Below are 24,467 nucleotides of genomic sequence, written 5' to 3'. Positions count from 1 at the left end.
TTCTGGGAAGTTCCCTGCTGGCTCCAGTTCCTCCCAGAAGTTGCCCAGGACTTTGGGCAGCTCCAGAATTCCTCCGGGATGTGGCTCCCCCGGCCCCTGCTGGTAGCGGCACACCGCGCCCCGGCGTGGGTCCCGCCCCGCCGTCTCTCCCACTGCCGCCCCACCCCCGCCCTGTCGCCCGTCGCCCCTCCCCAGTCCCCGCCTGCACTTTGACCTGACCTCTGCGTTGTCTTGGGCTCCCTCGCAGGCTCCCGATGGGCAGAGTTGCCGAGACGCCGGTGAAGCCCCAGGAGTGCGCCGGGCCGGAGTCGCGCGGGAAGTAGGATCCCGACCTCGCCGAGCGCTGTGTCGCCCGCCCACCCAGCAGAAGCGTCGGGGCGCTGGCACCATGGCCTTCTCTCAGGTGCAGTGTCTGGACGACAACCACGTCAACTGGCGCTCCAGCGAGTCCAAGCCCGAGTTCTTCTACAGCGAGGAGCAGCGGCTGGCCCTGGAGGCCCTGGTGGCCCAGGGGCGGGAGGCCTTCTACGAGGTGCTGAAGCGGGAGAACATCCGCGACTTCCTCTCCGAGCTGGAGCTCAAGCGCATCCTGGAGACCATCGAGGTGTACGACCCGGGCTCGGAGGACCCGAGGGGTACCGAGTGGCCCCGGGCGCCCCAGGACAACGGGGTCGGTGACAGCGAGGAGGCCAGCAGGGCCGGTGGGACCCCCACCGAGGCGGAGCCGCTGCCCTCTCTAGAGTACTGGCCCCAGAAGTCGGACCGATCCATCCCGCAGCTGGACCTGGGCTGGCCGGACACCATTGCCTACCGCGGTGTGACCCGGGCCAGCGTCTACATGCAGCCCCCCATCGACGGGCAGGCCCACATCAAAGAGGTGGTGCGCAAGATGATCAGCCAGGCCCAGAAGGTGAGGCCGCCGCTGGGGGGCAGTCCCCGGATGGGAAGCTGGCCCAGTGGGCCTGGTGGGGCCGCCGGCATCGCTGCCGCGTCAGTGCCCGCGCCCGGCACCGGTACAGAGACCGCCACACTGTCCCTCCTGGTCCTCTTTGCTTCCTCCCGGCTGCGTCCTCCCCGGCCCTCATGGGGTTCCTCGGTTTCTTGCACAGGCTTGCGGTACCCAGGTTCTCTGCCGGGTGATGGTGGGTCACCCCATCTCAAAGGCCTTTGTGCATTGTTGGGGGGAGGGCTCTGATCTCCGCAGACGCCGCAAGCACGGTCCCCAGCGGAAAGTGCTGTGATGGGGTGGGGCGGAGAGCAGTCTCGGGGTTTCTCTCTCACTCACTGTCCCTCAGGGCGGCTCTGATTCACACCTGAGAAGCAGGAAGCCCTCGCACACGCCGTGAACCCTCTGGCGTGGCTTTTCCTGGGTAGTGGAGAGAGTCCGGAGTGGTGGAGAAGGCAGGAGTGGACACTAAAAAGTAGCCCGAGTCTATCTGAGGCTGGCCTGGAGGTCCAAGTTCAAAGGTGCCTTTTTCCTGGCTCGGCTGGGTGACTGAGAGTGACTCCTCACCCTCTCTGAGCCTGTGTGAGCTCTGCGATGGCAGAACCTTCCCAGGCTGGGACGGAGGGGGACGGGGGTGGGCCCTGGGTGGAAGCGGAGTGAATTCAGCTGAGGCTTGTCCGCCTGGGGAGGGACACCTCAGGCACTGCCTGCTCTCGACCCCTGCCGGGCCGTGCTGTGTCCCTGGCGTGGGTAGTCATTCTCAGCTGACGCACTGACACACATGCTGGGAAGGGGTGCTCACCCCTGGGGGGTCAGGCGGAGGAACAGGTGCGCCTTCTTGCTGAGAGGAATTCGTGGTTTCAAGCACATCCTGTCGTGCTTGGTGAAGGCTGCCTGGCGAGCGGTGTTGAGAAAGGGTCTGAAGCCAGGTCTGGGCTCAGTAGAGAGCAGTGAGTGATGAGCAGTGTCTGTTCCGCTGGAGCCGCGGGGGGCTTTCTAGAAGAGTCTAAACCCTTCCCCAGGCCCAGAGCGGGGCAGCAGATCGCACAAGCCCAGAACGCTGGCTTCGGGGACCGTCCTAGTGGACAGGGCCTGGGGGAGCCCTTGGGCAGGGAAACCAGAAGTGGGTCAGGAGCTGACAAGGTGGCCACGGCTTAGGTTTCTAGAAGGGGGGGGGGTCCCTGTCCCCGGAGGGGGCTGGCAGAGTCAGATAGCCTGTGTGTCGGAGCCTGGCTCTCCGCCTGGTCCCAGGCAGCTTTGGGGCATCGGGTTTCTGGTGCGTCCAGTGGAGGTGGTTCGGACCAAAGCTGTGTCTTCGGCGGGTCGTAGAGATGGAATCAGGTGACGGGGGTGAGGAGGAGATGCAGGAAGGGGAGGGCAAGGGGGAGGGGCAAGGGGCCTTCATCATTCTTGGGCTGAATGGCTCCCCCGCACCTGCCATGGGATAGGCGAGTGCCTGACCTGAGGGCCTGCAGCCTGGTGTCCTGGGAGGGCCTGTTGGGATCCCATGACCCCTTTTTTAAAAATGGGAGAACGGGGGCACCTGGGTGGCTTAGTCGGTTAAGCGTCCGACTTTCGCTTAGGTCATGATCTCGCAGTTCGTGGGTTCGAGCCCCGCGTCGGGCTCTGTGCTGACTGCCAGCTCAGAGCCTGGAGCCTGTTTCAGTCTGTGACTCCCTCTCTCTGTGACCCTCCCCTGCTCACGCTGTCTCTCTCTCTCTCTCCTAGAAATTAATAAAACATTTAAAAAAAAAATGGGAGAACGGAGGCCCTGGGTGGGGCTTGACCCTCTGCTCCTCTCCTCCCCACCAGGAGTAGGAAGGAGGCGGACACCAGATCTCGCCTTGGCATGGGAACCGCCGGCGAGTCTAATCTACCCCAGACAGAAGGACTGATGGCCTGGCCCGGTGATCGGGGTCAGGCTGGGCACCAGCACATGCTTCCCACATCTATGTCCGGGGCTAAGTCCCAGGCACCCCACAAAGTCCCATGGGCCCCCTGTAACGTTTGCTCTCCACAAAGGCCCCACCAGGCTCTTGCATCGCTTAGACGATGTGGCCTTGGGGACATCCATCTCAGGTTTGAACCCTGGCCTGTGTGGTACTGCAGCTGGTGCGGCCCTCTGATTGGCTGGCATTGCCCCCTGATGCCTCTCAGAATGGGGACCCCTTGCTGAGACTGTCCCCACACTCACAGACCCAGGAGGAGGGTCTGAGGCAGTAGAGGCTCCTCTGTCAGATAAGAGCACTGAGGCACGGAGGACGGGGATTTGTTCACACCGCACCGCACCATGGTGAGCCGCGCCCCTGCTTTCTGTCCTGCTGGGCGGGTGGTAATAGCAGCCACTGTTTTCTGAGTGCGAGGCGCTTTATAATTTCAGGTAGTGTTATCTGCCCATTTTTCAGATGTAGACACTGAGGCCTGACTGGTTAGTCCCTGCCAGCGTCACCTAGCTAGTTCTCGGGTGGAGGGGTGGGGACCAGGCCTGTGTTGTCCTCAGACTCTAGGACGGGTCCCCTGCCCCTGGCCTCGACAGAACACGGCGACAGGCAGGGCAGGGAGGGGCCCTCCCATCCGCCCTGCTCCGGCTGCTTCCCAGGCTCTGGCGCTGGGCTGTGGCGCTGACAGATGCTGACGGATGCTGACGAGGTGCTTTGCCTGGCCCGCCCGCCGCCACGGGGAGCGCTCCCTGCCTTATCTGTCCCCATGAATCACCTCTCTCTCCATGCCCCCGCATCCTCCCCTCGCCGCCCCCCAGCAGCAATGCAGGGAGAACACTCCCCCTCCCCGGGCCTGAGCCTGCTGTCCAGCTGCCGGCCAGACACTGACCCCCGCCTCCCCCAACCCCCTCGCTGGGGCACCGGGGCTGGGGCGGCTGGTGCTGACTCAGGGCGGCCCGGCCCGCCACCTCCTCAAGGCAGGCAGACCCTGGGGCAGGGAAGTGACACAGCACATGCTCAACCCGCCCCAGCTTGGCCGCCAGGGAGCGGCTGTGATTCTGACCTCCCCTCTTTCCCTAAAGACTAGACCGGATCTAGTACCAGGAGCCCAAGAGTGCTGGGTTTAGGTCCTTGCTCTGCCTCCACCGCTGTGTGACCCTGGACGGGCCTCAGTCATTTCATCTACAAAATGGGTAGCACTGAATATTGTCTCTGACACCCTTTTATCCTGCGATTCTGGTCTTCTCTGGGACAAGAGACGGGAGGGTCCTGGGTATCACCCTGCGGGCTGCGTGGCCCTAGCAGGCAGCCTGTGCTCTGAGCCATCTTCTAGCCCCAGTGGGCTCCAAGTCTCCGAGATGGAAGGCCATCTGCCTGCCGTTCACCCCCCCCCCCCCGCAGGTCCTCAGGGACCAGTGATTTCCCTGGGGAAAAACCTGCTTTGGGGTTCCAGCTGCATACCAGAGGCCGGGCCTGTAGAATCAGGCCCAGGAGGGATGAGCCCCAGCCTCTCTCTGTTGCAGCCTCAGCGAGAGGGGTGAGGCTGGGCTGGGTCCGGGAGGGGGCTCAGGAGGGAGTGCCCCCCTCCACGACATGGGGCCAGGGCCCCCAGCAGGCCCCCGGCGGGATGCCTTCACCAACCCCAGACAGCCTGGGGAAGGTTCCGGGGGCAGGGGTGAATCATGGGCGGGTGAGAATACTGATGGAGTGCGAGAGAGAATGAGTTTCGAAGGAGGGACCAGAACCCACTTCTCGTGCCTGCCAGCCCAGGGCTCGGGAATGCAGACCCAGAGAAGTAAGTTTCTTGCCTAGCAGGAGGAGACCAGGTTTCCCGATGCCTGATTAACCCCACATCTTCTCTGTCAGCCCCCTGCCTTCACACGAGAAGTCTTGGCTCACGGCTTGGCTCCGGGAGAATAAAAGCAGCTTAATGAGGCGTTTGTTAAACGCCAGCTACATGCCAGGTGCTGAGCGGGCACTTTATTTTACCCCCATTGTAATCCTCTCGGCAACTCCATAAAGTAGGTGGTGTCTCCTTAGTGCAGATGAGGAAACTGAGGCTTGGGGGCGCTCAGAGAGGGCAGATGTCTCGCTCACAGAGCTAACAGGGGAGGAGCTGGGCCCGGCATCCAGGTCTGTGGGCTCTGAGCCTCTTTTCCTGGGAGAAGCAGCATCATGGCTGACGCCTCCGAGCCCTGCCTCCAGTGGGAGCATTGGCGCCTTACTGCTGGCCCCCAGCTTGACTCAGGACAGTAAAAGCACTTTCACGAGGCTCCTTGTCCCCAGCAGGCTCCCAAACGCTGTGCTCTCCCCAGCGGGGAGGGGGGTGGGGCAGAGGTATGACCAGCACTAGGACGGAGGAGAACAGGCTTCCGGGGAGCTGAGGCCACCACGCGGGTCCCTCTGGAGCAGGAGGGAGGGCTCTCAGTCCCCCGAGCTAGGCAGGTGCCCCAGGACAGCCTCGGCGCCTCCAGAGGCCCCGGGGGCGGCCCGGTCAGCTGTGGCAGGCAGGAGCCCAGAGGGAGCACGGCCGGCCCAGGCTCGCGCGGCGCATCCAGGGAGTGGTCCCCTGCCTGCTCCGGCAGCTCCCAGCCCAGGGCCCTCACCTGCCAGGTGGGGAAGGTCCGATAACATCACTCCAGGTGTCAGCTCCCTGTCTCCCAAGGCTTCCTACCCAACTGCGTTTGCATCTTAATTGAGAGCGTGAGGAGGGCACCCCAGCCAACCTCATGGAGCACTGGGGGCAGGTGCGGCCCTCCGTCCCACGACCCCGGGAGGTGGGACCTGTCGCCATTATTCATGTCGCAGAGGAGGACACTGAGGTTGGGGCGCTCAGAGCGGGCCAGGGCCTGCAGAGGCTCCCATGAGGGCCTTCGGTGTGGCGGGTCCGCGCGGAGTCCCACAGAACCCCGGTCCCCCAGCTCGGCAGGCTCGCCTTCAGGCCAAACGTCCTCCTCCTAGGCCAGCAGAGAGGGGCCGGCCCTCTCACAGTCCCCTGGCTCTCCTATCCAGCTCAGCCACCTCCTTGCTGCATGACCTTGGGCCTCAGTTTCTTCATCTGCAAAATGGGCATGTGTCTTGCAGCAGTTAGCGGCTGTGAGCACCCACAAGCTACTGACCCTAGGGTGCTCAGTGCAGGGCCGGGCCGCCCCTTCACACTGAGACCGTGCCCTACGTCCTGGCAGGCCCTGGCCTGCGCGGGCTGCTCCAGCCTCCTTCGTGGCTCCCGAATGATCCCCAGGCTCAGGGATCTTCCCAGGCGAAATGATGTGAGGCGGATGGATGGGCTTGTGTACCACCCAGACCCTCGCCCGGGCCACTGCTGTCCAGCCATGCTGCCCCAAGGTAGCTGCCTCGCCCCTCCTTGTTGCCACGGTGATGCCAGCCCGTCTCAAAGTTGGTGGGGTTTAAATGGGAAAGGGGGTTAGGTGAAGCCTGCAGTGTGGCGTCTGGCACAGAGCTGGCATTTCGTAAATGCCAGTTCTCTTCTCTTCCATGGTCCTCCCATCTTGCCTGACAGCCTCTCTCAAGGAATAGCCTGGGTTGAGAAGTGGTGAGCTCCCCGTCCTGGAGGAGTTCAAGCAGGGGCTTTGTGGGATCCAGTAGAGAGGAGTGGGTGGCCCAGGGGCCTCAGGCAGGTCCTTTCTGGGCCAGTCTTCCCGGGGGATTAGGATGCTCAGGGACATCAGAGAAGCTGAGGTTTTCCAGGCTTTCGAATTTATGAGTCTGAGAATTTCCAGCGTGGAGATCCTCAGCTTGCGCTGGCGACTGCACGGTGGTCTGGTTGGCTGGACTTGGTGTCTGCGGGCCTGGAAGTTCGCAGGACTCTGGGGCCAACAGGAAGGGGGAGGGGCCTGCCTTCTCATCCACAGAGCACAGCTCTGGTCACCTGGCCCCTGGCCCTCCCCCCTGCCCTGCTGGCCCTTTTCTCTGCAGCATTCCTGAGGCCGATGTCTATCTGGGGAGGGCTGGAGACTCAGGGCAGGGCCCACGCGGCTGGATGGGGCTGGGCTGGGCCCCTAGACAAGGGCTCTGGGTGTGACCAGTATAGTAAACGCCTCTTGACCCCATCTGCTGCAGCCATTTGACACTCAGAAGGCCTGAGCCTCCTTTAATTGGCCTTAATGAGGCTTCTGTTTTAATAATCCAGAGGGTGGGGAAGGTGCCAGGGCTGACGAATGTCAGAGGGGAGAGACCGGGGTTATCTGGTCTACCCCCCACCCCCCCGTGTTAACCAGAAGAGAAACTGAGGCTTGGAGAATGGAAGTGCCGGCCACCCAGGGAAGGAGGGGCCAATGCCCCGGAGGCTGATGCTCAGGAGTTTGTTTCAGGACCCAGGGTGGGCTCTGGGGGGCGGTGGGTGGAGTCACAGCTAGAATGTACACAGGATCCCCCGACCAGGGGAAGGGCCCTAAACAGGAGGCCTCTGCCATCAGCTGGCTGTGTGGCTGTGGGGTGGGGACTCCCCTGTCTGGACAATGGGAGTGGTCATTGCTGCCTCTACTTAGTCCCTGGAAAAGGGACACCTGTATGAGCGTCAGAAAGCCGGCTTGGTTATCCCGCCCTGGCTTGGGTCAGCATGCGTTATTACATATACACACAGCCCCACCGGGCGCCAGGGCCAGGCTGTGCCCTCGGCGACAGGCCTTTGGAGCCAGAGGGTGGGCAAATTGGTTTGGAGAATGCCAGAAGTCAGGGGGAGAGCCCCTCGCAGCGGGGCCAGGGGCTCCCAGGAGCCCTCCTCAATGCCTGGAGAAACTTCTAGGCCTTTCAGACAGTGTCGCCTTAATCCTGCTGGCACCAAGGGAGAGGTGGGGTGCAGAGTGAGAGAGGGGGAGCCCTAGCCCCTCCATGTGCACAAGGGGGTGGTGATAACTGCAGGCAGGGAAGCTCTTTTCACTGGGTAGAGACTTCTAGATTTTTGCATTTAGTGTCTTAAAGATGTTGCTCGGGTGTTCCCTGGCTTGTGATAATTCTGTGGAGAAGCCTCCTTGTCTTTGTTTTTCATCATGTAATGGTCTTTCCCCCCCACTGGCTGCTTTTCATATCTTCTCTTTATCACGGACTTTAAGTGATGCGATTATGATGTGCCTCGGTGAAGCTTTCTTCATGTCTCTTCTGCCTGGAATTCACTGAACTTGCCCAACTCTGGATGTAGGTTTTCATCAAACGTCGAAATGTTATGGACATTATTTTTCAAACATTCTTCTGTCCTCCCCACCCCTCTCCACCTGGCACCTTGGAGACTCCAGTGGCATGTGTCCTGGACCTTCTGGTTCGCTGATGCTCCGAGCCGATCCTGGTTGTTCGGATCCTTGGCAAGTGTCATTTGGGGTAGTTTCTACTGTTGTGTCTTCAAGGTCACTCACCTTCTCTTCTATGGTGTCTAATCTGTTATTAATCTCATCCAGTGTATTTTTCATCTTAAATGTCGAATTGTTTTACATCTTGAGGTTCAGTTGGTGTATTTTTTTTTTTAATTAGAGAGAGACAGAGGGAATAAGAAGGGGAGAGCGGCAGAGGGAGAGAGAAAGAGGATCTTAAGCAGGCTCCACTCTCAGTAAGGAGCTCGATGCTGGGCTCAATCCCATGACCCTGGTGTTAGAACCTGAGTGAGCTGAAATAAAGAGTCAGACACTCTACTGACTGAGCCATGTAGGCACCCCCAGTCTGGTGTTTTTTAAGCTTTATTAAGTGGGACCAGAGAAGACTCAGTCCAGGGAAGGAGTTGCACTAAGGACCACCTCTGGCCTACTGCCTGTTTGTAAATAATGAAACACAGATGCGTACATTTGCTAGTGTGCCATCTGTGGTTGTTTTTGTGCTATAACAGCAGAGTTGAGTGGGTCAGTCACATGGCCTGCAAAGCCTGAAGTATTTACCATGTGGCCTTTATAGAAAAAGTTTGCCTCTGGTCTAGGGCTTATTTGGCCACTACTCACGTAATATCCTTCCGAGGACTCTCCTGCAGGCCCTGAGTTGTAGAGGGGTCTGCAGTCTAGCTGAGGGGGGCGACGTAAATGATTCCTGGTCCTGCGTGAGCACTGGTGATTGTTCATTCCAGCTATTCTTTTCTAGCAGTTTCGTCCAGCCTGCGTGGTTTCCTCCATGCGTGTGATACTCGGTCACCAGCAGAAGGCTCAAGGGCAGACCCCTGTAGGCATCAGTGTTCCTCTCTGCAGCCCCCTCTCCTCCAGTATTCTGTCCTAAAAATTATGGCTGCCATGCTCTGTCTTCTCAACTCACGGAGACTCCCGGGCCGCACTGGCATCCCCTCTCCCTGCTGTGGCCCAGAGGCAGCTGAGGTGTTCCTGGGGCTGACCTCACGGGTGTCCCTTCTCTCCAGGGTCACCGTGCTTGCTGCGCTCCTGTTGGCCACGGTTTCATAGATCGTGCCTGGTTTTTGTCCGTGTTGTTGATTGTTAAGGCGGAGGGTTCGCTGAGGCTCTGTTGCTCTGCCGTGGCTGGAAGCGGAAGCCGAGTGCAGGGTCTTGAACAGCCTGCAACAGTCTCTGTGTTGTTCCTGGGAGTTGCCACCACACGCCAGCCTTCTGGCTGGCCCGGAAGCAGGTGGGGATGGCGAGTGGTGATGCCTGGCCTGTCCACCCCGGAGCGTGCTCTGGGTCTGGTGGGTTGGGACTCAGGTGGCTGTGATGAGGACGCAGGAAAGTGCTGAGCCTGGGGCTCTCAGGCCCTGAACTTGCTCTGTTCCCGCGTTAATTCACTTTGCCCTCTGACAGCTGTGCTGATGGGCATTGTTACCACACACATACCATCCCCACCCGGGACACTAAGGCTCTTGCCCAAGGCCATGCATCGGCCCAGCACAGTCTGCCACCCTCTGCGTGTCCATCAGAGCCTTAAATTGACACACCCACCTATTCTTCCCAGGTCGTGACACAAGACCCAGCGAGGGCCAGGGCCTTGCGTCCCTGTGCACCATGCCGTGGCTACCTCTGGGCTCCAGGGTGGGTGGGCTGCGTCTGTGTCCCCTGTCTGCTCTGGAGCACGTTGAAGGGAGAGACCACGGCTGGCTCTCTGAGCTTCCTCCCGTCTCCACGGCCAAGTAGGGCGGGGCAGGTGTTACAGAGGGAGCTCAGGTGGGAAGCTGCTGGGCCCTGGCCTGGGTCTCAGCATCCAGGCCTTCGGGAGACAGCATGCCACCCAGAACTGCACAAGCGATCCACGCTCAAATGGCAGAGAGGAGCTGGGAGCGGCATTCAAGTTGGGGGTTGACCGCGGACAGGTCGGTGTGGAGAGAAAAGGAGGGTGGCCCAGCAAGGACAGTGGCGTGTGTGGCTCCGGCCGGGGGTTTTAGGGAGGGGTCAGCTGGGTCCCTGGGGAGAGATGCAGCAGCGGAGGCTGGGCCCATGGTCGGCGGTTTTCCGGGCTTTCCAGCTGCGTGCAGAACACCCGGCGGTCATCTCCCCCCTGCCCTTCCTCCCCCGACGCTTCCGCAGACCTACTCTACCCACCGATCCCTCGAGCACACTTCTGCTCCAGGAGTGGTTTCTGTGGTCACAGGGAGTCAGAGAAACAGCTCTGGGGGTGCCGGGAGCTGCCAGCGGGGGGGGTCGAGCCCGGGGAGGCAGGGAGTCCCGGGCCGCGGGTACAGAGGCAGGCAGGGCAGCGGCGGGCATGGCGAGGTGGTCCAGCTGCCCCGGACAAGCCAGGCAGGGCCGCTGGGCAGGGCATGGGGCATCTCCAGATGCCAGCCTCCCGAGAGGGGCTGTGGCTTGTCCCCGGCTTCCCTCATGGCTGCGACCCAAGCCATTTGGTCACATGCTCTGTTGACAGCAGCTCCCCGCAGCCTGCCTTAGGCCGGGCTCCCTCTACGTGGGATTGGCATGGGGGTTCTGCCCTTGATGAGGTCACAGTGTCACGGGCAGGCTGGGCCACCCAACAGATCATTAGGCAAAGGAGTGAATCCCTCTGTGCCTTAGTTTCCTCATCTGTAAAACGGGAGTAACAACCACTGTCTGACTGCATGTTTGAGAATTGGAGGAGGTAGCCGTTATCAGGGCTCATTACACTGTCTTGCGGCGCAGCGGCCTGGGACGGGCTCTCGCTTTCTCCAGCAGAAGGCATGCTGGGCGGGGCAAGACCCGGGTTCTAGTCCTGGGTCCCTGGTCCCTGCTCTTCGTGCACAGAATGGGCATCGGCATGCAGAACTCAAAGGCCTCCAGGAAGCCTCTGGCTCTGACCGGACAAGCTGTGGGAGCCTCCGTGGGGAGCACCAAGCACCCCCCCCAGCCCCCTGCTCCCACCATCAGCCGGCACCTGTTACAAGCCCTCTTTAGACGCCCCCGGGACCCTGTGGAAGGGATCCACCACGGGGGGCAGGCCCCAACAGGTCCGGCCCCACAGCAGATGGTCCTTGGATCAGGTACCCTACCTGCTTAAGGACACACGTGCAGTGGGTCCTGCTGGGACACGTCCCCCAGCCCAGGCCCGGGGCAGGTCTCCATCTGCCCGGCAGGCGGGGTCTGGAACCAGGCCTGACCCATCGGGCGTGGAGGGGGGGGGAAGGAAACAAGGGGTAGTGGCTGCCTCGGAGCAGAAGTGTGATGGCGCCGCCCTCTCACCCTGCTGCCAGGGTGGCACGTGAGGCTGTTTGCCTCCAGGAGCGGCTTTATCCAAGGGGATCCCTGGGCTGGCTCTGGGGGCGTGGGGTCCCAGACGGGAAGTCCCTGCCGCCACCCCATCCACCTCAGGGTCTCCTTGCGCTCAACTGGTGAAATCCAAGGCCGTTGTGAGCCCACCCGGCTGCCCTCAGGGCTCATCTGCCCTCTCATCCACCTCCTCAGCAAGCAGTCTCTGGCCTTTCCTGAAGCGTCGCCTGGGACGGGGAGCTCACTCCCTATCAATACCCTTTGCCTAATTTTGGGTCAGAGGCGCCTGTGCGACTGGCACCAGCATCTGCCCCCGTCGGCTCCTCCCTGCCCCGCACGGTCTCTCGCCACCCCCTCCGCCCCACCCGAGAGAGCCCTGCAGAGACTCAGATCAGCGAGCGGGTGTCCCCCCCGGGAACTGGGTGAACCCCGGGCCTCAGCCACCACGGAGCCCTGGCTGGTCCCGGAGCTCCACTGCCCCCGTTGTGGTGAAGAGAGCCGGGCCCAGAGAAGCGAGGTGTCTTGCTCAGGGTCACACGGATCCGGTCCAGGGCCGGGCAAGGAGGAGCCCAGACGGGCTTGCAGGGGCCAGCCAGCTGAGCTCACCGGAGTGTGCAGACATGTCCCTCGCGGGAGGGAGTGTGCACCCCCTCCCTCCTCCACCCCGTGCCTGCGGATCCCAGTGAGGGGAGCCTGTGAGGCCACTCGCGTGGCGGGGGTGGAGGCGAACTTGGCTCCCCAGCGGGCCTGGGTCGGTTCTAGCCTGACTCTTCCCAGCTCGTTGTATGGCTGAGTCCCTGGCTTCTCTGTGTAAGGCTTTTCCAGAAGGTTCTCAGACCCTGGACAGGGCAGTGGCGCCAGCCTTGAAGGGTTGGAGGGGCTGGGTGCCTGTGTTGGCTGTCAGCATCAGGCCCTGGTTCTCCTGTGCTCCCCTTTGCTGCCCGGTGGGACAGGGACGGGGGACGAGAGAGGAGGCCGGAGATGGTCACTGGGCCCCAGCAGGCCCGAGCATCTGCTGACCACGCAAGGGAGCTCATCCCACCCACCCTGTTCTTCCCCTGTCCTTCCTTTCTGAGCTTCGACTCGGGCCAGTGCCACTGCCTGCCCGGCCCGGAGTGAGTCGCTGCCCACGTCGGGCGAGGGCTTGCGGTAGATGTCCTCGGCCGTCTGGGGCCTCACCCGAGCCCAGTCCAGGAGGCTGGAGGTCAGCCGTTGTGGGGACAGATGTCACACGTGCTGGTTGGGGCTCTGTCCAGACAGGTAGGAGAGGTGGCAGTGGAAAGCCTGCCAAAGTCCTCGGCAGCCCAGGGTCGCACAGGTGACCTCAAGAACAGCTGTCCCAGGTGCTGCCTCCTGGCTGTCGGTACATCTGCTTCATCTCGGCGCCCCGGGGTGGCCGGCGGACGGCGATGGTGGGGCCGCGCTGGCTCGGGAATGCAGCCCGGGAAGGGACCCAAACGGGGCGCCCCCGTGCTGAGCCCTGACGGCCACGAGGAAGGCTGCCCTGGGGGCTGGCCCCCACATGCTCCACACCTCAGGCTGCAGACCCTTCCCGACTCCAAGGCGCCCTCTCTTCCCTTCCCCTGCCTCACCGGCCAGGACACCAGGCTGTTTTCTACAGGCTCGTGTTACAGAAATGGCGGGCACGTTGAATGTGCTTCTCCTCCAATCCCTCTGCTCCAGAGTCCAGTCCCGGCCCCGAGGCTGGGGGTGGGGGCAGGGCGAGCGGGGCGCCCGGAGAGGGTGGTGGGTGTGGGAGAGCTTGAGTGTCCCACTGAGGCACCCGTCCCCGCTGCTGCCCTGCCCAGCTGCCCCGGTCTCTTCCTGCTCACAGGTGATCGCCGTGGTCATGGACATGTTCACCGACGTGGACATCTTCAAGGACCTGCTGGAGGCCGGCTTCAAGAGGAAGGTGGCCGTGTACATCATCGTGGACGAGAGTAACGTCAAGTACTTCCTGCACATGTGTGAGCGGGCCCGCATGCACCTGGGGCACCTCAAGGTGAGCTTGGCTGTGGCCACGAATGACCAACCGGTCAGCCAGCTGGTCAACAAACACTTGCGCACCTGCCGTCTAGGGACGGAGCCCTATGCCAGGCACGGAAGTCAGTCATCCTAGAGCCTCCTGCCACGGGGTCACCTGACCTCTGGCCGAACGCCCAGAGGGACAGGATACTACCTCCGGCAGTCAGAGATAAGACAAATGTTGATCATGGGTTGATCAGACGCTGGAGCCCACGCAAGGTTCCACATCACATGTTATTTCAAAGCCGCCCATGCCACACTGGTTTGCCTGTCTTTGCTTGCACACTGCCAGTGACGGGGCGCTCACCACCTGGTCTCCAGCAGGTCTCCTATCTGGAGAACTCTGGCTCCCCAGAAGTTATTCTTGGGGGCCAGAATCTGTCTCTGTGTGACATCCCACCGGCCTCAGGACCCGGCTCTGACAGAGGCAGCTTCCTCGGGTTGAGGTCAGGCAAGGTTTCCTTGATGACTGTGGAGTTGAAATAAATTTGAGGAGGGAGAGCAGAGCAGAAAGGCTTTTCTAGAGAAGGACACCATGGAGCAAAGGCAGAGGGATTAGGGTGAACCTGGGTTCTTCGCACCGCTTTGCTGTGCATCCTTGAGCAACTCCCTTCCTGTCTCTGGGCTCCAGGATCCCACTGGTCCGCAAGAGGGGCAGAGGGGCGAGGGGGCTGGGCTCTTTCGCTCAGATACCCTGCACCTGATCCCTTGCTTGTGGCAGGAGGAGCCCTCCTTGCACCCAGCTATCATTTGGCACCTACTGTGTATAGCACGTTTCCCAGAGAGTACAGATCAGGACGCATGACAATGGCTAACACTTTCACAGTATTTGACTTTGGGTCGGCCCCGTCTTAGACCCTTCATGTGGTTATCTTCTTTATTCCACATGATGACCCAGTGGGATAGAGCAGTTGTTCCCATTTTACAGATGAGGAAATGGAGGCACCCGTGCAGGTGTTTAACTTGCTGCCAGTAAGTGAAACGTAGGGGGCGTGGGGGCCAGCACCAGAGCTCCCTGGCTGGGCCCCAGCTTCTGACGGGTCGGAATTCCTTGGGCTTCGGGCCTGTGATCTGAGCAAAATCGCTGGAGAAGGGGCGACGCCAGGCCTGGTTAATGAGGGGCTGGGCTCCTGCACCTATAATTTGTCGCTGTTTGTCAGGGGTGCCCACCCATCTCCGCTGAGGCCTTTCAAGTGGCGGCGAGCTCTCCGGGCGGAGAGTCTGTGGCTGTTGGGACATTTTTATGTGGTCTCCCCGGCGGGCTGACCCCAAGCCCCGCGCTCGCCGCGCTGACTGCCCGCCATGTAATTAGCACCGAGAATCGACTCCCGGGGCAGACAGCTCATGCTGCGGAGGTCCAGAGTGTGGAAGAGGCGCCTTTTGAAAGGTGACCGCAGAAGCCTCTGCCTGTGGGCAGCAGATCAGAGAGCCACGGGGCCCAGCCCACTGCACCCTCGCCGCATGCCCAGCACGCACTTTCTGCACATCACAGTGCCCGGCGCCCGCACGCTCCTGGGACAGGGCTCAGGTGCTTGTCTGTGCCAGGCGGGGTGCGAACCCAGGACAGGCCGCTTCCCAGGCCTTGCCCCCTCCTTTTGTGCCTTTTCTCAGTGGCGGAAGCTCAGGCGTGAGTCTGCTCTGAGCTCCCAGGAGGTGAGAGGCAGGCGGGACTGGGCTGGGGACGTGGCCCCGAAGGCTGGCGGCGCCCCATGCCGACCCAGGGTGCGACTCGGGCACGTGGCTCCACCTGTCTCAGCCTCCGGTGCCTCGTGGCCATCTTGATGCCTCATAGGGTTGTTTGGGGATGAAATTAGAGAAGACAGTGCCTGTAAAAGTGCTCTGTGTGCTGAGGGGAGTTTCACGGCTGTTGGCAATAACAAGAAATTATAAACCCCAGGCCCCGGGCAGGGGAGGGTGTGGTGCGAGGCCTCCCCCCGACACTTTAGCTTGAAATGAGGCCATAGCCCGAAGCATGGGAGGGGCAGCTCGAACTGGGGGTCCCCGGCGCCCACTCACCACCTCCCTGCTCTGGGGAACGTAGCAGGTCTGCAGAGTGATGTGCCCAGGAGCTGGGTGCCACGGTGGGTCGGGTACCTTCCTGGGGAAGAGCGTGTGACCCTGACCTCCTCATTCTTGCCGTTGGGCCGGCCCGCTCCGCACTGGGCAGGTGGCCAGAGGCTCCTGTGCGCCCAGCCCTGGCCAAGTGTCACCTTGTTGAGGGCCTGCCTGCCCGGCTTGCCTCCCTGCCCGCGGGCCAGCTGGGCCCAGACCTGTCTCGGGAGCACTTCCTTTGCCGGTAATCCCTGGGCCCGCCCTCGGCTGCCCGCCGCCCCTGCCGAGCTCTGCAGCGACCTGCCCTCCGTTCCTACGGGCCCAGGATGCAGGTTATGTCTGGTGGGGTCATCCTCGTGACTGTGGGGATGTTGGGCACCAGTCTGGGCAATGCCAGGAGCCCAGCCTGAGCCCATCTCTGCCACCTGCCTTGTAACCTTGGGCAGAGATACTGAATCTTTCCAGGCCTCAGTTTTCTCGTCTGAAGAATGGGAACCTCACCATTTGTTTGGCAGGCCGGCTGTGAAGAGCAGAGGAGGCCGTGTGGGGGCGGGGCACTCAGTAATGAACTCTCTTCACATCCTGTGTCTGAGCCTCTCTCACGAGACCTCAGCTCTGGTCTGAGTGCCCAGGGGCTCCCCTTTCCCTTCAGGCTGTGTTCTGGCTGAGGACACCCTCATGCCCTCACCTCCAGGCAGCCCGCCACCCCCACCCCAGCCTCCCGCCTCCTGAGATTTGAGCTCACGCACCACATTCTGCAAACAGCTGGTGTGTTGCATGGGCCAACCCCACTCTTGCTTTTGAGGTCAAGTGCGAGGACACACACAAGCACCCTTCCCGGGTGTGAGGGTCCCGGCCGGCCCTGAGCGCCCTGACTCCTTCAGGCAGGGAGTGGGGGTGTGAGGTGCGCCAGGTGACCCGGGAGGGGTGAGGCCCCAGAGGCAGGGGGCCAGGCTGGGCCTTGAGCCTCACAGCTGAGACAGGACCAGAGCCGTGAGATGCCTGACTGATCTGGAAAGCTAGTCGGCTCTGTGCGGCCAGACTGGAAAAACCAGCAGGCACCTGGGCGAAGGCCGGACCTACTTCCGACGAACAAGGAAACTCCAGCCACCGTGGCCGTGGGAAGGCGCTTGGTGAGGATACAGCATTCAGCCTGTGGCTTGGGTTCCAAAGCCCCTGCTGGTGCCCAGGGCTTCCTTCCCTCCTGTCCTGCTGCCTCTGGTCCCGGCCTGGGCGAGGTGTGCTGGACTGTGCTTCTCAGCCCCCTTAGACATCGGGGTCCCGGAGCCGGGCTGCCTCTGCCCTGGCCCGTCCCCCACCCCTGAGGGGTGTTCATCCCAGCCTCTTGGCGGCCCCGGGAGGCCAGGGCGAGCGTTAGGCGCCCTCCCCAATGACAGAGAGTGAAACGGGCCCTTTAGAAGAGAGCAGAGGCTGGCTGGGGGCGCAGTGCATGGGGCTCTCTGTCCCCCGCAGTCTGCACGGGTTGCCTGATCTTGCTGTCACTGGCCAGGCCTGGTCAGGATGGGTCTCTGGGCCTCCCCACTCCTCCTTGGGCCCGGGAGATGCTGGCAGGTGCCTGCAGAGAGCCACCATGGGGTAGAACTGGGGACTGGCTGGACCCCACCTCCTGGGAGACCATGGGGAGGTCACTCCCCCTCCCTGAGCCCACCTGACAGTCACACATGGCTGACAGTCCTGGCCTTCCTGGGCGTGACCTATGACATTCTAGGTATTTTCTGGTCTTCTGTGTCAATCCGCTCCTGCCCCTTGAGCAGAAGGGGTCATATCCCAATCTGGTGTCATGTCCTACTTTGTCACCTCCAATTACGGAGCCCCCACTGAGTGCCAGGCACCTTACTGGCCCGTACCCACGTGCACTGTGGCTTCCTTCAGTCTTCACAGCAGCCCTGAAGCATAAGGCTGGGTAGGCCCATTTCACAGGTGAGAAAACTGAGATCTAGGGAGGCCCAGCTGGTATCCATTTGGTGCCAGGCCTGGAGCCATGTTTGACCAGAGCTCCGGGCGGCAGGGGGCACTGGGCTTGCCCCCTTTGCCTTCCACCGGCCCACATGTGGGCCCCGGCCAGCTCACTACACAGTCCAGTTGCATCTTTGGGAGCATAAGGCCCAGTGGGGGATGCAGGCAGGGCGCTGCCCATACGTGGCCGGGGCAAGAGCTGCTCTTGGAGTGGATGAAACACTGCCCCCCACCCCCCGATGTCCTCTCGGGGACCCGCCGCTGCCCCCTCCCACGCATGGGGAGGCTGACGTCCCGCAGGGTCCATGGGCTTGCCCCCGGCACTCTTGTGCTGGCTTGCGAGTCCTCCACCCTGTGGGCTCCATGCTCTGCTGGGGGCGCCCCGGGGCTCAGAGACAATGCAGCTTTGTGGGATCCTCTCCCTCAGCTCACCCGAGCCCCGGACTCCAGAGACGTTACCTCATCCGGGCCAGGCCCCATGGGGCGGGACCCACCCGGGAACAAAGAGGCGGGGAGCTGCCGTGGAGGGAACGGGAGGGGCTGCCACAGGCCCTCTGCGGCCGGGCCCAGGGTTGGATGGGCCTTGGAGTTGGAGCCATCCATGCAGCGTGCAGACAGTGAAACTAGGGCCCAGAGGGGGCCAGAGACCTACTTAGAGTCACACAGCAGATGTGACGCAGCCAAGGCTGCCTCTCTTGGAGTTGAGTCACTCTGAGATGTAGGTGGTAACCTCCTGGGCCCTTTATGGGCCCGCGCTTTGAGGTGGGCGGGGGCAGACGCCCGGGAGAGGGGAACTGAGGCTGCTCTTCCAGGCCGAGGACAGGGCTGGGCCCCAGCGTGCAGAGCTCTGGGCCAGGAGCCCACAGAAGCCACAGAGCCATGCTGTGGTCGGGCACAGGTGACTAGAAAGGCCTGGAAGCGCCTCCAGGATCTTTGTTACCACTTCTGGTCCCTGAGCGTGCTCCGTGCTGGGTACAAAGTCACGAGCACTAATTGTCCTGGGTCGTGGCCAGCTTCCTGCTGAGCTGGCTGTATACAGACAGGCAGCCTGGGGGGGTGTGGGGGAGCCGGCCCTGGGAGTAGAGGCTTATCTGCCTACCGGGCTGGGCTCAACAACACATTATTCAGCCCACGGCCAGGTGGGCATCCATGCCAGCCCCATGAGCTCTGGGTACTTCCCTGGGGCTGCCCAGCGGAGAGGGGTCTGGGACCTGTTACAGAGGGAGCAGACACGGGAGTGCCCTTGGGCTGGGGGCCCGGGCGCTGCCCCTGCCCACTCTGTGTCCTCCATCCACTTCCTGCTTCCCATTCACTTCATGCATCCCCATCCCCCGCGCCACCGCTGATGCCCGAACTGTCTTGAGGGGCAGCTCCAACCCGGTCACTCCTGCTCTGAATCCTTCTGTGGCTGCCGCCGCCTGCAGGGCTGAGCCAGGCCCTTCAGCAGGTGTGGGGTCTTCCGGGGGCATCTGGCTGAGCCTGCTCTACAGGCTCCGTCGCCCACCCGCCTCCTGCAATGTCCTCTCGGGTCTTAGGCTGCTTTTGTTGCCAGGCCTTTGTGTTCCCACGTCTGGAATGCTGCACCCTCTTCCTGCTCGTCCCGCTCATCCTCTCACCCTCTTTCCGATGGCAGCCTCCCCGGGGGCCGGCCCCAGCACCCCCCAATGGGGGCCCTAACTCATCTGCTTCTTCCCTCACCCCCAGCGGGGGGGTCCTGGTCCTTTCTGTGTGTGGGGCTGGGGGCCTGGCGGGGTCAGTCAGTAAGTGGGGGCCGGTGAGTGGACAAGGGTGACGGGGAAGCCACGGAAGGTGTGATGCCCTCTGGAGGGAGGGACCGTCACAGCGACCTGCAGGCAGACCTGTCAGGAGCTGTCGCGGGGGGTTCCTGCCCCGGGCAGGTGTCAGATTCACCGGGGCTTGTGTTACACATGAAATTCCCGGGCCGCCCGGGTGGCTCAGTCGGTGAAGCATCCGACTTCGGCTCGGGTCGTGATCTCGAGGTTTGTGAGTTTGAGCCCCACGTCGGGCTCTGCACTGGTGGTACGGAGCCTGCTTGGGATTTGCTCCCTGTCTCTCTCTCTGCCCCGTCCCCACTTGTGCTCTCTCTCTATGTCTCTCAAAATAAGCAGATAAACTTAAAACAAAACAAAACAATGAAATTTCCAACCTGACCCTAGTCCTCTGGAGGCACATCTCTGGGGGTACCCGGGAGCCTGGGTTTCTCACACACTCTGTGGACTTATTTGCACCAGAAGAGCACGAGTGTCCTTCCCATCCTGAGGCTCTATTTTGGGGTCCCCGGAACTGTCCCCTCCACTCCTGGGCCTCACCAGGCTCGCTTTGCCCTTCCTGGGGTCTGCTGTGCCCCAGCTCTGGCTTTTCATGCCTGCTCCTCCCTCCAAGTAAGGACCTCCTGGTGGAGGTCCCACAGCGCCCCGCGGACTGCGCACGAGGGAGGCCTTACATGGCCAGAGTCTGGAGAAAGGCAGGAGCGACCTGGCTCGGGCAGGAGGCAGAGGTGGGCCCAGGTCTGCTCCCTCTGGGTCTTCGCTCCACTTCCCGCGGTCTCCCGGGGCCCTGCTGGCGTGCTCGGAGCCACAGGGCCACTCACTCACCCTGGGAAGGTCATAGACTTGCCCGAGCGTTGATACCCAGGTCCCCGGGAGCAGGCCTCCCTCCTCCGCGTCTGCACAGCCACCATGTGACTTTTCTAAAGCGTGTCTGCTCGCCCCTCCTGCTGCCTGCACCGGCTTTTCCCAAGCCGGCCTGGCCACGCAGGCCTTGTCCTGCCGGGGCTGCTCTGTGGACACTCTCCAGGCCACGCCCTGACCTCCCTGCACCATGCCATTTGTCACTGTCACCCCCCAGCTTCATGTCCCTGCACGCTCCACCTTGGCTGTGACCCTGTGGTCCCCACATACAGCACCCCCTTTCTCCAGGCCTTGCTGCTCCACCCTTCTCCATCCGAGCCCCGTGCCCTGCACACCCCGCCAGTGTGGTCTGTGCTGTGGCCACGTGTGACTCTGCCTTCTTTCCCCCAACACAGCATCTTAGGGTGCGGAGCAGCGGGGGAACGGAGTTCTTCACACGGTCCGCCACCAAGTTCAAGGGTGCCCTGGCCCAGAAGTTCATGTTCGTGGATGGAGACCGGGCCATCTGCGGCTCCTACAGGTGAGTCTCCAGCTTTCCGGGGTCTGGGGACAGAGGTGTCTCCGGTTCCCAGATGGTTTCTGCCCTTAATCCTGCCTTATGACACTCCTGTTATTCCGGTTCATTGGTCCCAAAACTGCTGAGGTGTGCGCGGGGCCGGGGCACACCCTCACGCCGCCCGCCCGGCTCCGGAAACAGGCTGGGGAGCGCTTTTGTACTTCAGACTGTTGTTCTGGCCTAAGGTGTCACCAGCCTGGAGGCGGGTGTGGGCCAGGCACACAGGGCAGTCACTGAGAGCCACCCTTGAGGTTGGGCCAGGATGAAGATGTCTGTGGCCCCCCCCAGGCAAGCCCCACTGAGTGGGGGAAACTGGGGGGGGGCGCCCACGGTCACGCAGGGATGGGCAGCAACGTCACAATGATGGCACCTGCCCCGCGCTCTCCATGGCAGCAGGGCTGTTCCGGGCATTCTGCGAGCGGCCTTGTGGGGTGCCCTGACGCCCCACAGGAGCGCCACGCTGAGCTGTATTACATGGGCGGGGGCGGCCGTGGTGCGAGCGACCTGTCCCAGGCTCAGGTCTGACCCCGAGGCCCGTGCCGTTCTCTGCCCCTGGTCCCTTCTTCATTCCATCCAGGGCCCCGAAGCCACAGCCTGATGAACACCGCCTGCGGGTGCCGGGTGGGGGACCCGAGGCTGGAGGGCGGGGGGCAGGCCCCCACGTGCCTGACTGGGCTGCCCCTCCCCCTGTGTTGCAGCTTCACGTGGTCGGCCGCACGGACGGACCGCAACGTGATCTCCGTGCTGTCTGGCCAGGTGGTGGAGATGTTTGACCGGCAATTCCAGGAGCTCTATCTCATGTCCCACGGCGTCAGCCTCAAGGGCATCCCCATGGAGAAGGAGCCGGAGCTGGAGCCCATGGTGCTGCCCCCTGTGGTACCACTGGTGCCCTCGGGCACCATAGCCAAGAAGCTCGTCAACCCCAAGTACGCGCTGGTCAAGGCCAAGAGCGCCGACGAGATCGCCAAGACCTCGTCTGAGAAGCAGGAGGTGAAAAAGCCCCCCGGGCTGCGGGGCGCGGCGCTGGCCGAGCGGCCTGGGGACCTGGTGGAGGCGCCCCCTCCGGTCCACCCTGGGCTGCTCCACCTGGAGCGGGCCAACATGTTCGAATACCTGCCCACGTGGGTGGAGCCGGACCCGGAGCCCGGCAGTGACATCCTGGGCTACATCAATATCATCGACCCGAACATCTGGAACCCCCAGCCCAGCCAGATGAACCGCATCAAGATCCGAGACACGTCCCAGGCCGGCACCCAGCTATGGAGGCAGAGCCAGGACTGCGGCCGGGGCGCCTCTGGGCCCAGCGCCCCCCAGGACGGGGTCCCGGCCGAGGACGCTAAGAACGGCCTTCCCCAGGGGGACCCTGAGGCACAGCCCCCCGTGCCCAAGCCCCGGACTGTCCCTGTGGCACAGCTGCTTGCCCAGGACGGTGGCCTGGCCTGGGCCCTGGAGGCGCCGGAGGAGGAGACGGCCCAGAATGGCACAGACTGTGCTCCGCCTGGGACACCGTGCCCAGGCCATGCCCCGCTCCAGCGGCAGGTGTCTGTGACCCAGGATGACCCTGACGGCCACGGAGTGGTGATCCCTAATGGGCTAGATGGGGAGGAGGAGGAAGACGATGATGACTACGTGACCCTCAGTGACCAGGACAGCCTTTCAGGCAGCTCTGGCCTTGGCCCTGGACCTCGGCGGCCCTCGGCAGCCTCGTCTTCTGTGTCAGACGAGTACTTTGAGGTGAGGGGGCGCTTGGCCCCTCTGCAGAGGCGCCACTCAGAGCAGGTAGCCAACGGGCCGGCACCGTCCCCCCGACGACAGCTGAGTGCCCCCCACATGACCCGCGGGACCTTTGGTGGACCCCTGAGTGGCTCGCCATGGGCCTCAGGTCGGGAGAGAGAAGAGGTGGGTACCCCAAGGAGGATGCAAGCTCCGCACGCCACGGACAAGGAGACACAGGTGGGTTGGGGCCCCTGCATGGGCTCCTGGGAGCCCCTCCCCCAGCCCTGGGCACCCAGAGTGGTCATCTGCTGGGGTGCCGCACCCCCAGATGAGACGGCTTTGCATGCTACAGATGGGGAAACTGATGAACAGAGGGAGGGGGTAGGTAGCAACCACCCAGGGCCACACACGTGGCTGGTCCCTACTGACGCTGGGGACCCTCAGCCTCGGTGCCCCCTACAAAGTCAACCTAAGCCAGCTAGTAGGAGCCGAAAGGAAACGCACTTAACATACCCAGAGATCTCAGACCCTGATGTTACAGGGAGTCAACTCCGCCCTGCCGTGGGGGTGGTCCCCCTCCTTGTTTGCTGACAGCACAGAGACGGTTCTTTCTAGCCCTGAGGTCACATAGCAGTAAGTGGTCCTTGTCTGGACCTTATGCCACGCCACCGCATGTCAGTCCCTTTGATTACGGCCCTGGGGAGCACTCTCCTTGCCTCTCCCCTAGGCCAGGAAACACCTCACATTTGTCCTTTGCGTCTCCTCCTGGTGACCTCTGCAGGTCAGGGACCCAGAAGCCTGGGCGCCATGCATCCACGGCCCGGCCCCTGAGGTGTGCCCTACCTGGGAACAGCGCACGGCTGATCATGCCTGGCATGATGATCAGGCCCATGGGCAGCATCTTGAGGTAGCTGGCCAGGATGGAGCCTGCCTTGGCATGGTTCAGGTTCCGGGCGGACAGCGACCGCTGCACGATGACCTGGGGGCACAAGGAGGGGTGAGTCCCAGCCCTCTGCGGGGGTACCACCATTCTGTATCCCTGGCCGAGGTCCAGAGCTTGAAACCCTGGGATTTGGGGGAGCTTGCGGTCAAGTAGTAGAGGGGTGCTGCCTGAGCACGGCGCCACACGTATTCTGAGACTAATCCTAACTGGGCCTCAGTTTCCAGATCTGCAGAATAGGAGGAGGGACAGATCACTGGAACTGATGGCATCTGAGATCCCTCCCAGCTCTGACGTTATGATTTTCTTTTTTTTTTTAAAGTGTGACTTTAAGCAGTTTATGGAAGTGTAAGTCCCGTGTGGCTCAGCCGCTACACTGTACAAAACTGACCTTACAGGTTTAGTGTGTTCACGGCGTTGTAGAGCCTACATCTTCTACATCTAAGTATTTTTCATTTGGTGTTCGGCAGTTTAAGTCCCCAGCTGCGGTTCAGAAGTAAGAATCTGTGATTTTAACCTATTTTCCAGACATGCTGGCTGAACGGATAGCTCCCAGCACTGGGTTCCCTCTGAGACCATAGAACATTCGTTACAGGGTCTGGACACAGCTGTCTGTGGATGCTTCTCTGATGTCCCTGGTGCCAAGAGCCCCGGGCTGCACTCCTCATGGAAGAGAAAACGTATTTCCCTGAAACCCTGCGTATCGTGTTCCTGTTATTTCCTTCTCTGCTCACGGCGGGCGGCCCTGGGAAGCAGGGGCGGGGACAGCTGCTGTCGCCCCATTCCGCAGCTGGAGAAGCTGCGTCCCCAGGACCTCTCAGCACAGGCTGGGCCGGAAGCCGGCACCCACTCCCCGTGCTCGGCCACGTAAGCTCCCGTGTCCTCGTCTGCAAAGTGGGCTTCTAGCGCCGACCCGCAGGGTTGCTGCAAGGACTGAGCAAGGCACCATATAGGCGGCCAAGCTCACGCCCGGCTGGTCGCGAGCTCCTGGGGCTCAGGCTTCCGTTGGGGTGCAACCTCGGGGTGAGCCACGGCTGGGTGCTGGCCTGGGA

The 24,467-nt window shown here is 62.3% G+C and overlaps 2 protein-coding genes across 2 annotated transcripts in view; one reads left to right on the top strand and one right to left on the bottom strand.

Moving 5' to 3' along the window:
• Positions 1 to 24,467, bottom strand: part of SLC5A10 (solute carrier family 5 member 10) — a 53,347-nt gene that overhangs the window by 16,644 nt on the left and 12,236 nt on the right. Inside the window, 1 exon segment of the mRNA XM_039227363.1 lies at positions 23,319 to 23,454. Within this exon segment, the coding sequence (XP_039083294.1) occupies positions 23,319 to 23,454 (136 nt within the window).
• Positions 1 to 24,467, top strand: part of FAM83G (family with sequence similarity 83 member G) — a 28,059-nt gene that overhangs the window by 267 nt on the left and 3,325 nt on the right. The window contains exons 2-5 of the mRNA XM_039227362.1: positions 248 to 910; positions 13,333 to 13,500; positions 20,599 to 20,723; positions 21,458 to 22,712. Coding sequence (XP_039083293.1) covers positions 389 to 910; positions 13,333 to 13,500; positions 20,599 to 20,723; positions 21,458 to 22,712 — 2,070 coding nt within the window. The 5' untranslated portion in view covers positions 248 to 388. The remainder of the gene's footprint in view (positions 1 to 247; positions 911 to 13,332; positions 13,501 to 20,598; positions 20,724 to 21,457; positions 22,713 to 24,467) is intronic.

This window comes from Hyaena hyaena, unplaced genomic scaffold, assembly GCF_003009895.1.
Source record: "Hyaena hyaena isolate Hyena2069 unplaced genomic scaffold, ASM300989v1 scaffold_27, whole genome shotgun sequence".
In the NCBI taxonomy this organism is placed as follows: Eukaryota; Metazoa; Chordata; class Mammalia; order Carnivora; family Hyaenidae; genus Hyaena; species Hyaena hyaena.
The sequence above is the reverse complement of the archived record's forward strand: the minus strand, read 5'-3'. Positions and strand labels throughout refer to the sequence as shown.